The sequence below is a fragment of the Peromyscus californicus genome, unplaced genomic scaffold (genome assembly GCF_007827085.1).
Source record: "Peromyscus californicus insignis strain IS unplaced genomic scaffold, ASM782708v3 Scaffold_12__1_contigs__length_115047231, whole genome shotgun sequence".
Classification (NCBI taxonomy): domain Eukaryota; kingdom Metazoa; phylum Chordata; class Mammalia; order Rodentia; family Cricetidae; genus Peromyscus; species Peromyscus californicus.
Genome location: NW_026294413.1, coordinates 49,146,334 through 49,162,333, shown reverse-complemented (window position 1 = coordinate 49,162,333; position 16,000 = coordinate 49,146,334). Strand labels below are relative to the sequence as shown.

The window sequence follows — 16,000 nt, the reverse complement described above, 5'->3', positions numbered from 1 at the left end:
GGACACAGAAGCGGCTGCCTATAATGCCCGGCCTGGCGGGCAGAGACTAGAGGATTCCTGAGGCTGGCTGGCCAGTTTAGTTCAGGTTCAGGGAGAGATCCCACCTCAGAAAACAAAGCAGAGGGGGTGCAGTGAGTGATGGCCCAGGAAGAGCCCTTGCAGCACACGTACGAGCGCCTGAGCCACATCTCCAGCACCAACCTAAGAGCCAGGTGTGGCGGTGTGCATGGGGGTGCAAGGCTCAGAGAGGACTGCTGGGGCCTGCTGTCCAACCAGTCTTGCTGAAAAACAGCAAGTTCCAGGTTCCATGAGAGATCCTGTCTCGTGGGAATACAGAAGAGAGTAATAGCAAACATTCAACATCCTCCTCTGGCCTCCCCATTCACAGGCACAGATCACACCACATGTATACACATACATGCGTGCGCACACACGCAACACACACACACACCCCTACCTTGTTTTCAACAAGTTCCAAAGGTTTTAACGACTTAAGTGGGATTTAGTTGACACAGGTCTACAGATTCCCACCACCTGACCTGGTTCTACAGTAAGGAAACATTCAAACACGTCCATTTGTCCACAGCCATCAGGGAGAATGCCTCCTGCTCAACTCCAAGTCACAGCTTGTCACAGTTTTCAGAAGGGTGTCACGGCTTTATTAAGAATGTCACAGCAAACTGGACTAAGGAGTTCCAGAGGAAGAAAAAAACACAGTCCTTCTAAAGCAGTTGCTCATGTACAGTCTAGGGGAGTAGAGAGGGGCTGCCTTGTGCTTTAGACTATGTCTATATATCTGTCACCTATCAACTATATCCATCCAACCATCCAACCATCCATCCATCCATCCATCCATCCATCCATCCATCCATCCATCTATCTAATCTACCTAACTACCTTTCTACTGACCTACCTACCTATACTGGCTGGTTTTGTGTGTCAACTTGACACAAGCTAGAGTCATCAGAGGAAGGAGCCTCAGTTGAGGAAGTGCCTCCATGAGATCCAGCTGTAAGGCATTTTCTCATTTAGTGATCAATGGGGGAGGACCCAGTCCATGGTGGGTGGTGCCATCTCTGGGCTGCTGGTCCTGGGTTCTATAAGAAAGTAAGCTGAGCAAGCCATGGGAAGCAAGCCAGTAAGCAGTACTCCTCCATGGCCTCTGCATCAGCTGCTGCCCTCGGGATCCTGCCCTGCTTGAGTTCCTGTCCCTGATTTCCTTCAGTGATAAACAGCGATGCTGAAGTGTAAGCCAAGCCCTTTCCTCCACAACTTACTTTTTGGTCACAGGGTTTAAATGCTAATTAAGACACTACCTTTGTAGTTCTGGGAGTGAAAGCTAGAGAGGCACATAAGCCACGGAAGTACTGTACCACTGAGCTCAGTCCTCATGAGTCCACCTGGCTGTGCCGGGTGATGGCTGTGCCGGGTGATGGCTATGCCGGGTGTTGGTTGGTTGGTTGGACTTGAATGAGACACAAAGCTCCATCCCCTTAGGTAAATAACTCCAAAAGCGGCTCTTCACTGTAACATGGAAACATGATGCCTGCCCTGCTGGGTTATAAGGCTGTATGAAATGATGCCGGTGAATGCACTAGTTGACAGCCTGATAGAAGTAGGTGCTGAGTAAATGTTGGCTTTCTCTCTTCCCCTTCCCCACAAAGCAGCACTCACATACACAATATCTATGCTGCAAGAGACGGTGAAGAAACCATTTAGAGTGGGCGAGGGGTCTGAATGTCCCAGATTACTGCTCTCAGTAGTGACTCTAAAAGGATCAGATATAGAGTTAGGATTCCATGAATTACCCTGCACCAGTGACTGCCTCAAAGTGGACATACAAGCAGGCTGTTCAGAGTGTTGGCCGTGCAGGGTGATGGCTGTACTGAGTGATGACTGTGCAGGGTGATGGCCGTGCCGGGTGTTGGCCGTGCAGCGTGTTGGCTGTGCAGGGTGATGGCCGTGCAGGCTGATGGCCGTGCAGGGTGATGGCCATGCCGGGTGTTGGCCTTGCAGGCTGATGGCCGTGCAGGGTGATGGCCGTGCAGGGTGATGGCCGTGCAGGGTGATGGCCGTGCAGGGTGATGGCCGTGCCAGGTGTTGGCCGTGCAGGGTGATGGCCGTGCCAGGTGTTGGCCGTGCAGGGTGATGGCCGTGCAGGGTGATGGCCGTGCAGGGTGATGGCCGTGCAGGGTGATGGCCGTGCCAGGTGTTGGCCGTGCAGGGTGATGGCCGTGCAGGGTGATGGCCGTGCAGGGTGATGGCCGTGCAGGGTGATGGCCGTGCAGGGTGATGGCCGTGCAGGCTGATGGCCGTGCAGGGTGATGGCCGTGCAGGGTGATGGCCGTGCCAGGTGTTGGCCGTGCAGGGTGATGGCCGTGCCAGGTGTTGGCCGTGCAGGGTGATGGCCGTGCAGGGTGATGGCCGTGCAGGGTGATGGCCGTGCCAGGTGTTGGCCGTGCCGGGTGTTGGCCGTGCAGGGTGATGGCCGTGCAGGGTGATGGCCGTGCAGGGTGATGGCCGTGCAGGGTGATGGCCGTGCAGGCTGATGGCCGTGCAGGGTGATGGCCGTGCAGGCTGATGGCCGTGCAGGCTGATGGCCGTGCAGGGTGATGGCCGTGCAGGCTGATGGCCGTGCAGGGTGATGGCCGTGCAGGGTGATGGCCGTGTAGGGTGATGGCCGTGCAGGGTGATGGCCGTGCAGGCTGATGGCCGTGCAGGCTGATGGCCGTGCAGGGTGATGGCCGTGCAGGGTGATGGCCGTGCAGATCAATGGCTGACATGGGCATAGTTTGTCTTAAGACTCTCAGGTAGCATGATGTGATGGAAAGGCTACAATAAATGCTTTGTAGCTTGACTTCCTTGCAAAACTAAGAAGGAACTGTGTTCTTTCTGATGGCTGAAGTATTTGGTCTCTTTCTAAAGTGCACACTAACTGTGGAATGTTCATCCACACTTAAAAGAAGTGGGTATGATTCTATTCCAAACACTCTGATGTGAAAATGTATGAAACAGCTTTTCCAAAATATCCAACAAACAATGCTTAAGAGTCCAGTGGGCTGAGTGGTTTCCTCAGCACGCAAGCCTTAAATGGTGAGTTTTCTGAATGCTTGGGGAGTGCCCAACTTTTCTTTTCTTTTCTTTTTAACAAACTGGTAATCTGTATCTACAAAAACAAAAGCCTCCTGTTCACAAAATGACATCTAGCTCTCCAGGGAACTCCTTCCCCAATTGAAAACTAAAAATAATCTGACATGACATGGTTACCTATAGCAACACTACCATTTTAGGCAAAATAAATAAATAAATAAAACTAAATCAAAGATAAATGAGAAAGGATGGAAAAATAATCTTTTTTTAGTCTATGACCTTAGCCAAGGCACGTCCTATCACCTCTTCATTGTTAAATAAAATCATTAGTAAATTTCACCTGCTTCACAAATAAATGTTGTACATGTTTTTTAATTGCTATTAATATGTGTGCGTGCCACAGTGCACATGTGGAGGTCAGGGGATAACTGTGGGAGTTGGTTCTCTCCTTCCACCATGTGGGTCCAAGGAATTGAACTCAAGTCACCAGGCTTGGTGACAAGTTCCTTTACACGCTGAACCAGGCCACTCCCTCCCATCAAAAATGCTTTTCACTAAAAGCACACTTGCCCAGACCCAGGGGGCCACAGAACATAACACACCATGTCTGTAGAGCTGTCAATCAAAGTGGCACCCAGCCCTGGTGGCACTGAGCACCCAGTGTGTGACTGATCCTATGTGTGACATGTGACCCCTGAAAGATGCATACTGGACTTGGCAGGAAGGGCTCAGTACAAACACAAGGGCACCAACAGACATCTTAATAGTTTTCTGTCATATACGTACAGGGGCCATAATTGCCCCTCTAGAGTTAAATATCATATTACAGAAAGAACTTTCTCTTGTTTCTTTTAACTGTTTAAACGTGGCCACCACTACATTTAAACTACTTTTTTTTTTTTTTTTTTTGGCTTTGGATGTCTACTGGACAGTGCCACTGATGACAGTGTTTCACTCAAGTTACCACGACCGGTCAATTTCCATATGTCATTGCCTTGCTGGCGTGGGTTCCATCTTTCGATCAAGAAGAGCCTGGACTACACTGCTTCTAGAACCTGCTGGCGCTCTGACATTCTGTAATTTGTGGGTCTGGGTGAGACAGGACTGCAGCAGTACTAAGGTGTGAGACAGGAGCTGGGATCAAGGGACACCCTGGCAAAGACAGCTCGTTGCATAAGGGACCCATAGCCTATGTCCAGGATTGAATACAGCATTGTTCTAGACGTGCCAAACTCCTTACAGAATCACAGCACCCTGCTCTTTCTGCTCTTTGACGTCATTAAGTATGGCCTCCAATCTTAGATAGTGGAGATTTTTCTAACTTAACCATACTTTTTTGTACATAAATGCAATCTGCAAAAGTTACAATGCCAGAACCTGTCAACTTCAAAACTGCAAACCTGTAAGATTCAGGTGCCATCTACAGGCAACTTGTAAATTTCAGGAACCATAACCCAGCACAGCAAGGATGCCACTGTCACTGTCTCCTCACTTAATGACTTTATCACACGCTGCCTCCAAAGGATAGTCACCTGCTGTAGTTTCTATGTTGGTCCCAAGGGTTTATACGCCGAACCTTAGTCTCCAGGCTGGTAGTAGAAGGAAGTAGGGGGATCCTTTAAGGAGTGGAGCCTAATGGAAGGTGATTAGAGCAATGGGGCGTGGCCTTAGTCAGGGTTATCATAGTGCTGGCAGGACCTCAGTAAGGGCCATCGAGAGTGGATCACTATAAAATCGCAAAATTGGTCCCTCCCTCTGTTTGGCTACTGGTCTACTCGTGTGCTCTTTCCCTCATACATTTGCTCCCACCGTGATGCCATCAGCTGTGGATGAAGAAATCCCTCAGCAGTGGCCAAACAGATATGGCCAGCTTGGTCAGGTACTTTCAGCCTTCAAAACTGTGATTTAACAATCTGTTTTATAAAATTCCTAGTCTTGGGCATTTGTTATAGTGATAGGAAAGGATGATTACCGCCTTCTCCTTGTCCGTCTATAACAAAGTCTTTCGGAGAACCTTTAACGGTTATGATTAGTTAGCAAAGAAGAACATCTTAGAAATCAGTAACATACCAACTCCATTAACTGTTTGAGCTGACCTATCTCTTCAGGCAGTGATCCCAGCTTGTTGTTACTTGCGATTAAGACTTTGAGAGGCAGACCACACAGGCAGGCGGGCAGGGCAGACAGCTGATTTCGGCTGTAAAGACAATACAACAAGAACACACATAAACAGAAAGATCACTTCATGATGCTGCCTATGAGCAGGTTCTCTTTTGTTGGTAAGTGCATTTTTCTCGGGGTTATTTGAGATAGGGGCTCTCTTGTAGCCCTGGGGGGCCTGGAATCCCTCCATAGCCCATGCTGACCTCCAAAGTGCTAGAATCACAGCCTGCACACCATGCCCAGCTGTGAACATGAGAAGATTTTTTATAAATATAAAAACTCTAATACTTCTGTCTATGAAATCACTCAAATTACTAAGTGCACAAGAAAAAATACATAAAAAAGAATGGAGGAGTAGATAGACAAGATTGGATAACAAACATCAAAATGCAATTTGACAACCATGCCGAGATTTCATCTTACACCAATCGGAATGGCCAAGATTGATAAAACACATGACAGCTCACGCTGGTGAAGACACAGAGTAAGGGAACACTCGTCCATTGCTGGTGGGACTGCAAACTTGTAGAGCCACTAGGGAAAACAGTGTGGCACTTCCTTGGGAAGATGGAAATTAATCTACCTCAAGAACCAGCTATCCCACCCTTGGGCATACTCTCAAAAGATGCTTCATCCAACCACAACGACACATGCTCAACCATGCTCATTGCTGCTCTTTCCACAGTAGTCAGAAAGTGGAAGCAACCTAGATATTCCTCAACAGACGAGTAATTAATGAAAATGTGGTACAACTATATAACAGACTCTTACTGAAATGTTAAAAAAATGAAATTCATAAGTAAATGGATAGAGCTAGTAAAAATCATTCTGAATGAAGTAACCCAGACCCAAAAGAAGAAATATGGTATCTATTTGCATATATGTGGATGTTAGCTAGTAAGTCTTCGATAAACAGACTACAATCCATATAACCATAGTGGTTAAGTATAGAGTAAGGGATGGGGGAGGGAAGGATCTCCCTAGGAAGGGGAAATAGAATAGATAGTAATTGATGGATTGGGAGAGGGGACTTGAACAGGAGCATCCAGGGAGGGGAAGGGAAAGTGGAATAAGAGGGAGAATATGGGGGGGGGCAGCTAACACTAAGGGCCATTTGAGGGGTCATATAAAAACCTACTACAGTAGAATCTTCTTAAAAAATATATAAATATGAAAGAAATCTAAATGGAATCACCAAATGACAAGGAGACAAAGCCATAACAAAACACCTCTTGCCACCAAGTGAAATCTTGAGGTTACATCTCATTGGAGTTGTTGGCCATAGGAGCCCCATGGAAACCCATAAACAACCCAGGCTATTGCCAAGGATATCGGTGGCTCTCCACAAACTGAGAGTAAGGCCAATTGCTGGAGATAACACCTCAGCAACTCACTGAACATGGAGAAGTCAGGCTAGTGCCTGCCTACAGCCTTCACCCCTGCTACCCAAAGAGAAAGTCAACACCAACCCAGCTATTAAACCTTCAGTCTACAATGGTGACCTGCACACAAGATACACAGGTACACTGGAAACACAAAAGTTGTAGGAGTAACCAACTCCTATCTGACTGGACTTAAGGCCCATTCCATAAGAGGGAACACAGACAAGACACTGCTCAGGTGGCCAATAACCTGATACCAGCTAAAGCCATGAACCTGGGGGAAAACCAAATACTATCATTCTACTAAAGCAACGTAGCAATAACATGACTCCTAACAACACTCTGCTACACTCATAGTCAGCGCCTTGTTCAGCCATCATCACAGAGGCTTCCTCCTACAGCGGACAGGAACAACCACAGAGACCCACAACTGGACTGTATGCAGAGAGTGAGAGACCTTGGAACGCTCATCCTAGATGGGATGTCAGTATCAAATCCCTCCTGCCAGGGCTCAGGGAATCCCACGGAAGAGGGGGCAGAAAGATTTTAAGAGCCAGAGGGGATAAAAGATACAAAGGAAACAGCAGGCCTTCTAGACACAGCAGGACTGACACACATATGACCTCACAGAGACCGGCAGCATGCACAGGGCCTGTGCAAGTCTAACCACTTTTATGGGCAGGTCCCACACCCAGCAGTAGATGGCCAACACAAAATGAACTGAATAGTGGTTTTGGAAGTCCTTTTTTTGGGGGGAGGGTGTCTCAAATGCTTAGTCTGGGAATTTTTTTTTCAACTTCACAGGTATTGTGCTCATATATTATGGTTTCCAGTTTGGGGTTTTTATGGGATTTCTATGTGTGTGAACGGGTATGTCTCTGCTTTGACATGTGTTTCGTGTACTTTCTCTTCAGGTTTTTTTTGGGGTTTTTTTGGCCTGTGCATTTATTTGTCTGTTTGTTTTTATCTTTTTTTTTTTCAGAAGTCTATTTGTTTTCTAAAGAGAAAGAACAAGAAAGAGTATGGATTTAGGTGTGTGGGGAGTTGGGAGGATCTGGGAGCAGTTAGAGGAGAGAAAACTGTAATTAAAATGTATAACATAAAAAAACTATTTTCAATTTTTTTTTTTAGTTATCATGAAATATTTTTTAAAAAAGAAATTTGCAATTTCAAAAAAAAAAATGCAATCTGACAGAAAGAATGCACTCTGCGGTCCTGAAGCAGAGTCGGGCGATTCAACTTTCCAACTGTCACATATTTCAGTATCAGTGATGGGCCGAAAGGTTTCCATGGAAACGTGACCACAGTTTAAGGACGGGAAGATGCTAAGCACCAGGCAGTTCCCTCCACCTGTACAGGCATCAAATCACCACACTGCAGCTCACAACTCTCCCCAACTCCTGGGTGGCATTATAAACACACAGGGGCCCTCTGCAGGAGGCAGCTTTGCACAGTGGGGTGCCACAGAGCTCCTTGGAAGGACAGAAGGACAGAAGGAAGAAGGACAACCTTTCCCTCATTTCCCTCAAACCAAGACCAATGGAGCTGGTGCTGTTACAGCCTAGGTCATAAACAGTCCCCAAAAGATGCCTCTTAAAAGCCCACCACCAGCTGAGCGGTGGTAGCCCACACCATTAATCCTAGCACATCAGAGGCAGATCTCTGAGACTTTGAGGCCATCCTGATCTACATAGTGAGTTCTAGGAACGCCAGGGCTACACAGAGAAACCCTGACTTGAAAAAACAGCAACAACAAAAAGCATACCACCTTCTGAGAGAACCATGGCGCTCTGGCCATGGAGTACACCACCTAGCAACAGACACGGAAGCAATGGTGCCTAACTGACGAGACTGGAACTTCCAAAAGAAAGCCAACCCAAACCTTTCATCCTTTTAAGCTGACCATCTCAACTGCTTTGTTACACGAACAGAACACCGTCGTCTAACTGATGCCGCTGCTCTCCCCTGACAACAGGTACAGGAAACGCAGTCAGTCAGACAGGACCGGTACTCTGCCAGCACTGTTCGGGCTTTCACATTCAGAATTCACTGCTAGAAGAGTTCTTTTTTAATGTTTGTGAGTGTTTTGCCTGCAAACGTGCACCACATGAGTGCAGGTGCCCAGAGAGAACATCTGATCTCCTAGTACGGGACGGTTGTAAAACACCTAGTGGATGCTAGAAACTGAACCTGGGTCCTCTAGAAGAACAGCAAGTGCTTTTAAACACTGAGCCATCTCTCCAGCACCTGAGACTTTTAATACTGGTTTTAAGCATGAAAAGGAAGAGAGGTGCTTGGGGTGAAACATAAAACACAGCCATGTGCATATCCTGGGTGTACATGGGTGTGGCTTCTCAAAGGACAGTCACTGTCTGTGTAGGGAGGGAATTGGTGCAACCTATAAATCAGTGGGTGGAGTTCCAATGTCTGACCCAGCTCCATACCATTAAACAGGAGCTGCTACAACTGCAGTCGGCATGAGTGCCTGCAAAGGAGCAGAGGGAAAGGAACAAGGCAGCCTTCTACCAAAGGATGCTGGTACCCGGACGGCTTCAGCTTCCCGGAGTAGCCAACAAAGGCGGACGGGGGTTTTACTCCACTCTGCCTGAAGAGATCACATAGAAGTCTCTGAACTTCCTACTGGCTGTGTTTAGTTTTCTAAGTCAGACAAAGAGTCAATGAATGAAACTCTGTTGCCTCTCCACATGTTCCTGTCAGCCAATTAGTTCAGCCTCCCCATTACCCCCAAAGCCTTTTGTCCTGCTACCAACCACAGAGACAGATGGGTTACAGTTTCTCTGATTTTCTTTCCCCCACTCTTCTGTAGATGAAGCCAATGGCATGTGATTGCAACTATTAAAAACTTCCGTGTGTTTGTGCACACATGCATGACATTTCAATGCCATGCCCTGTGTGCATGCCTATTTAGAGGCAAAAACATCTGTAAGTCACAATAAGAAAGAAAGAGTTCTAACCTATCAAAATATCATTAGTGATCATTGGGGGAGGTATCTAAAAAGTGGTTTTTATTTTCCTTTGCACATTTTGCCATATTTTCCAAAATTCCTACAAGTGTTTTTATGATCAGAAAAGAAACATCATCTAGCAAGATAAACTGGATTAGATGTTCCTCACATGGGTGTTTCTATATATGAGAACTCCCTGAGATATGCACATAACCCATGCCCGGTGGTTCATAACCTATACAGGAGACTCTGCCTCCCCTGTACATAGTTAGGGAAAGGAATTTGGTGCACAGATGGGCATCTCTGACCTATGCGCTCAGAAAAAGCAGGTGCTGTGCTGAGCAAGGAGCCTATCTAATGGAGGCCCTCCCTCAATCAACACCTCAACATCGCTCCTACTGCAGGCACATGCTGCCCAGCTCTATTAGGGTGAGAAACAGCACACCAACTATTTCCCCCATGGCCCAGATCTGCAAGAAAGCTATTTCCACAACTGGGCAGAGGAGCTTTCCCATAAAGGTCCAGCAGGAAAGAGAAGAGTTCCTGTCCCACCCCCAACCCCCCACCCCCACCCCGCCCCAGGCCTGGCTACGAAGATTAGAAAAACAGACAGACTATGACACTCTTCCGATCTCTGGGAACAGTAGAGGAGAGAAGGGGGCCACCAGCCGGCCACTCAGCCCTCTCAGCCCTCTCAGATCCCTCCCACAGCCCTCTCCCCCCTACAAGGACCTGGTTAAGAAACTGGTTGGATATGGGTCCTTTTGGTGCTTGGCTGGCTTTTCTCAAGCTCTGAGAGGGGTTCTGGTAGCCATCACCTCTATAAAAGAGAACTCAGTTATTAAAAGGTGACAAGTATAAATAATTCACAACGTAACTTGTGATTATGAAATATTTATAAATATGTCAACTGGGCCTTGGGGTACACACCTATAATCTGACACTTAGGAAGCTGAGGGAGAAGGGACGCCTAGGTGACAGCAAGACCTGGTCTCAAACAGCAGAACCGGGGCTGGGGCTGGAGAGATGGCTCAGCCGTTAAAAAGGCTAGGCTCAAAACCAGAACTATAAAAAGCAGAACAGTTTATAAATATCCTATTTCACAAAGTGAGGACTGGCCAAAAAGAAAGTTAACTGGGCATTTCTCTTAGGATGGAGGCACATCTCAACTTTCTGCTGAGGAAAGGAGTATGGGGGATGGGTATTTCCAGAAATTTCTACCCTCCAATCCACACTGAAATCTTCCCAGTACTTCTGTTACAGGTCTCACCACCTGATGAAGGTACCTAACCAGGTTAAGTGACCCAAGTGACCCTTTTTCTGACTAAAGCCATCCATAAAGACATAACACATTTTCTTTAAAAACCTAAGCTTATAAAGCACCCGTGGCCTCTTCGGTGGGAATGAATGCTTTTTACATCAAAAGCTGCTTGGCCCGCCTCAGGTCCTTGGGGTTAAGTATTTAGTCAGAACAAAAGCATGGCATGGGCAGGAGCGTGTTCCTTCAGTGCCACCCACCTGTTCCTTCAGCATCGTTCCATATACTTGGTCGAAAGGTATTTTTGGATTATGTGCAGTTTTCATGGCTGCCAAAGGCCCATGGTCTCCCAGAGAAACATTCCTGAAGAGGAAGAGCGACTGTATCCCTCTAGCCCCAGGTCGACTGCAGATGTCAGCAGCCTTAGCTTCCTGAAGCCAGGCATCTGATAGCTATTTCTCTCAGGCAAGCCCCAAGGGCCCAACCCCCTCCCCATTCTCCACTCGGCTCCTATGAGCCTCCAGGCTGTAAACAGAGCCTTCATGGAAAGAACGTTTAAGAATAAGGCCACATGGTACCTGATAAGGCCCATATTTATTCTCCAATCAAATCAGTGAGCCTGTCTAAAAGCTAATTTTATTTATTGTTTACTTCTGTCAACTCTTTACCAACGAGTTGATTTGTAGCGGAAAGGGCTCCTTGGGGTTGACACAGACTCACGGGTTCAACTGTGGTGGCCTGAGACTTCCTGTCCTCACTTCGGGAGAGGCTGCCTACCTCCTCCTGCCACTGGCCCTGTTCTGTCTGGGAGGAGAGGGACCAAGGCTTGGCTTTCACCAGGTCCTCTGATGTCACCGCTGTCTTTCTCAGCTGAGTAACTCCTCAGGTGTTTATTTCTCATCAGAAGACCAAGTCACACAGCTCAAGACCATCTATGGTTCTGTTTGGTGCCTAAATCCACAGGGTCAATTTTCAAATACTAGCACCCCACCTTTTGTTCCTAAATTAAGGGATTCACAGGCCAAGATGTTTCTGATGTGTTATTTTCAGAAAGCATTAGTTATATGTCTTTTGACTAAAGTACTTATCAGTGTCCATTTTGAGAGGTTAAATTAATGATTTTTTGTTGGTTTATTTTGGGGTTATTTTTCTTGAAATAAGTGAAAATATAGATGTGTAATATTCTTTATGTGATTTCACTGTCGGGGAATAATATTCTTATTTCCCCTAGTTATACAGGATATAGTTGTGTGTTTATGTGTCTTCACTTAATGAAGGTACAAAGAACTGACCTAGGAATAATTTATAGAAAAATGTTTATCACTGGGAGGTGATGGCACACACCTTTAATCCCAACCCTGGGATGGCAGAGGCAGGTGGATCTCTGTGAGTTTGGGGCGATCCTGGTCTACAGAGCCAGTTCCAGGATAGCCAGAGCTACAAAGAAAAACCCCATCTCGAAAAACCAAAACAAACGAATGAATAAATAAATAAAAGTTCACCACAGATGTATCTACTATGACCTTTGTACTACTGTGTAGAATGCTCACCAATTCCGGAAAACAAAAGACAGGAATTCAAATCCCACCTCTGCCAAAACATTCATTTCTACCTACAGCTTTAGGTAAGCCATTTAGTCTCTCTGGTTTTGCTGGCTAAAAAAATGCACATAGTAAGATCTACCTTGGTGTGGTAAGATGGCTCGGCAGGCAAAGGAGCTTACCACCAACACTGACTATCTGCATTGGATCCCCAGCACCCACTAACCAAAGAGAAAACTGACTGCAGAAAGTTGTCCTCAAACCTCCTCACAGGTGCTATATGGCTCGTATGTGTGTACACACAGACACACAAACACACACACACACACACACACACACACACACACACACACACACAGAGGCACGCGCACATGCACGCACACATAAACACTCAAATAAATAAATGTAAAACATATTTTTGGAAGAGCTACCTAGCACGAGATTCTAGATGCAAAAGTGCTTAGTCAAACACTAAATCCTTACATAAAAATGAAGCCATCCGTACCCAACGACTAATATGGTTTATAAAGGAAGGTTAACAAAAGAGCAGCCGTGTGCTTAACTACTTCAATTGTCCTTAACTGCTAAAATGTCAGCTGTTTTAAGAAATGACTAGCAAGGTATCAGACGCAGGGCAGGGGTGACACTACTGGAGACCTAAAAGATGTAACAACTTGTTAAGCATAAGTATGTCAAACAGCACATTTAAAATGTGTAGGACTGGGACTGGAGAGATGGCTCAGCGGTTAAGAGCACTGGCTGGTCTTCCAGAGGACCTGGGTTCAATTCCCAGCAACCACATGGCAGTTCACAACTATCTGTAACTTCAGTTCCAGGGGATCTGACACCTTCACACCAATGCATATAAAATAAATTTAAATAAATCATTTTTAAAAAATGTGTAGGACGAGCCGTGCAGTGGTGGTGCACGCCTTTAATCCCAGCATTCAGGAGGCAGAGCCAGGCGGATCTCTGTGAGTTCGAGGCCAGCCTGGTCTACACAGCGAGACAGGCACCAAAGCTACACAGAGAAACCCTGTCTCGAAAAACCATAATAATGTGTAAGACAATTAGGAGAATTTTACATAAGTTAGATATTTTATGATGTTATGAAGTTTATTGTATAATAATTACTAGTTTGGGTAAATAAAAAAAGAAAATGAACAAAATAGGATTCTGCGTTTCAATCAGGGAAAACACATCCCAGTAAAAATAAATATAATCATTCAAAGACCTGCTGAGGAGAGACACACGAGGCTCTGACCCCAGGCAAGTTCTGTGTTTAGTCTGGTCAGGACTGGGCATGTTTCACAATGAGCTCCTCCCCGCCATCATCCCTCGCCCCAGCACCTCTTCTCTAACAAAACATGAATCCTGGGGTCTACTTCTAGGTCTTCAGAAGTCACAGAAATCATTAACCTTCACAGAACTGATAAGGAAACACCAGAGGCCTGAAGCGCTACCGGGCTGGTTCCAGTGTGGCCACCCCAGGCTCAGCCTCTGCTGCTCCCAGCAGAGAGAAGGCATAAACATCTGTACTGACTGCCTGCCTGCCTGTGCTGGGCACCTGGCCTGCAGGAAGCAGCGGTTACTTTAGCCAGGAAGTTTCCTTTTCTACAGGCTACCTCACCTGACTCTATTTTTATTCCGTGGTGTGAAATGTGTTCGCCTCCCACTAAAGCAGCACAGCTTGTCTCTGCTTTACATACGACACCTGCTCGTTTTCATACTCACAAGGCAGGGAACAATATCCATAGAGAACCACTTCCTTTTCCTGCTTCCTCCTTCCTGAAAAGTCCACCCTGGCCAAGTGTCTCACCCTCGCTTCCCTTAATGACTGAAGACTTCCCCTTCATCACAACACCCCCTTCCCCACATCCTTCATTCCCACAGGAATCTTTCTCCACAATGAACTACAAATGCCTGCCTTTGGGTTATCTCGTGATATTTTTGACGCACTTTAATTCTACGCTATAAAGCTAAAATCAAAGAAAGACTATCTTTACGCTTAACTGTAGAACAAAGGTAGTAATGCGTTACATAATTTCTTCAATCTGAAAGGTTATTTGCTGACTACTGTTGGGACTTTAACCCAGGGTCTCAAGAGTGCTACTATTGTGCTAACTGCAGCCTGCATATGACCCTCATTTGCAAACTTCAAATGCCTTGAAACTAGAAACACACACTTATTATTTCAATTAAAACCTGAACTGTGTTCTTGAGAGCTATGCCAATTAATTTCATGGCCACACATGTAAAAGGCGTGTTAATGATTTGGGTTGAAAGTAGAACTGTATGAAAGCCAGACGCCCAGAACGAACCTTCCAAGCCACTCCTCAGAATTCAGCCCCATTTTGAAGTAGCTGCTGCACAGGCTTTTAGCTGTGCATGCCTGGACCATATTTGGGTACCACAACTGCACTGGTTTCCCACAATAACAGTCCATCAGTCTCCTCTTGAGTATAAATAACTCACTGCTTAAAATATTCCATATTTTTACACCCCAACTGGGTAGCAACCACTGCTAAGCAATGTCCAGTTTGATTAGATAATGCCTCAACCTCAAAATAATTTTTCTCCTTATGTCTAAAGTTCTAAAATTCAAAGAGGATGGTATTCACTGTAAAAACTGCTGCTTGAAATCTACTTCGTTTATGATGGGAACAAATGCTTAAAAATCAAGGGAGATCTTCAAAAAGAACTCAATATCAATATCACCAAGAATGTTAATTTATCAAACATTTTCAGAACCAACAACATAGCTTTGTAGTTATATGCTTGTGTGTGTTTACAGGGAGGGTGCTCATGTGTGTTCAGGGGCGCATGTGTGTGCGTGTGTGCAAGCATACATAAGGAGTTGTTCCTCAGGAGCCATCCACCTTGTTTTCTGTGACAGGGTTTTTCATGGGCCTCTAACTTGCCATATAGGTTAGGCTGACTTGTAGCATGAATCTTAACAGGTCTTATTAATAAAAACAAATCTGGAGCCAGGTATTGGGGTGACCGCTGGAAGATCAGAGAGACAGAACAAGCCACAGCTACCTCACCTGGCCAACTTCTCAGCTGATCCTGTTTCCTCAGACTGGAAGTCTCTGTGTCCTCATATCCGAATGGATCTCAGTTGAACTGCTGCTCAAAAGCCTAAAAGCTTAACCAGCCAAATGCTTTTAGTTTCTGGTCTTCAAGCCTTATATATCTTTCTGCTTTCTGCCATCATTTCCTGGGATTAAAGGCATGTGAGTCACCATCCCTAGCTGTTTCCAGTGTGGCCTTGAACTCAGAGTTCCAGGCAGATCTCTGCCTCTGGAATGCTAGGATTAAAGGTGTGAGTGCCACTATTTTCTGGCCTCTATATCTAGTGGCTGTTCTGTTCTCTGACCCCAGATAAGTTTATTAGGGTGCACAATATTTTGGGGAACACAATACTACCACACTGACTGGCCAGCAAGCTTCTGATAGCCAACCACCTTCTCAGCACCAGGATTACCAAAGCTTGTGGGTCATCCCTACGTACATTCATTCTGGAATGAGAAAAGCAAAGGACATCCAGGAAAAGGGCAGGAGAAAGGCACAGATTTTCCAGCAGGAGGCAATAAATTG

At 46.0% G+C, this 16,000-nt stretch overlaps 1 protein-coding gene across 6 annotated transcripts in view; it reads right to left on the bottom strand.

Annotated features, from left to right (window-relative positions):
- Lrch1 (leucine rich repeats and calponin homology domain containing 1) overlaps nt 1–16,000 on the bottom strand; it is a 201,801-nt gene that overhangs the window by 86,476 nt on the left and 99,325 nt on the right. For all 6 annotated transcript variants that reach the window (XM_052732751.1, XM_052732754.1, XM_052732749.1 and 3 more), the window contains exon 3: nt 5,161–5,287. In XM_052732751.1, the coding sequence (XP_052588711.1) occupies nt 5,161–5,287 (127 nt within the window). The remainder of the gene's footprint in view (nt 1–5,160; nt 5,288–16,000) is intronic.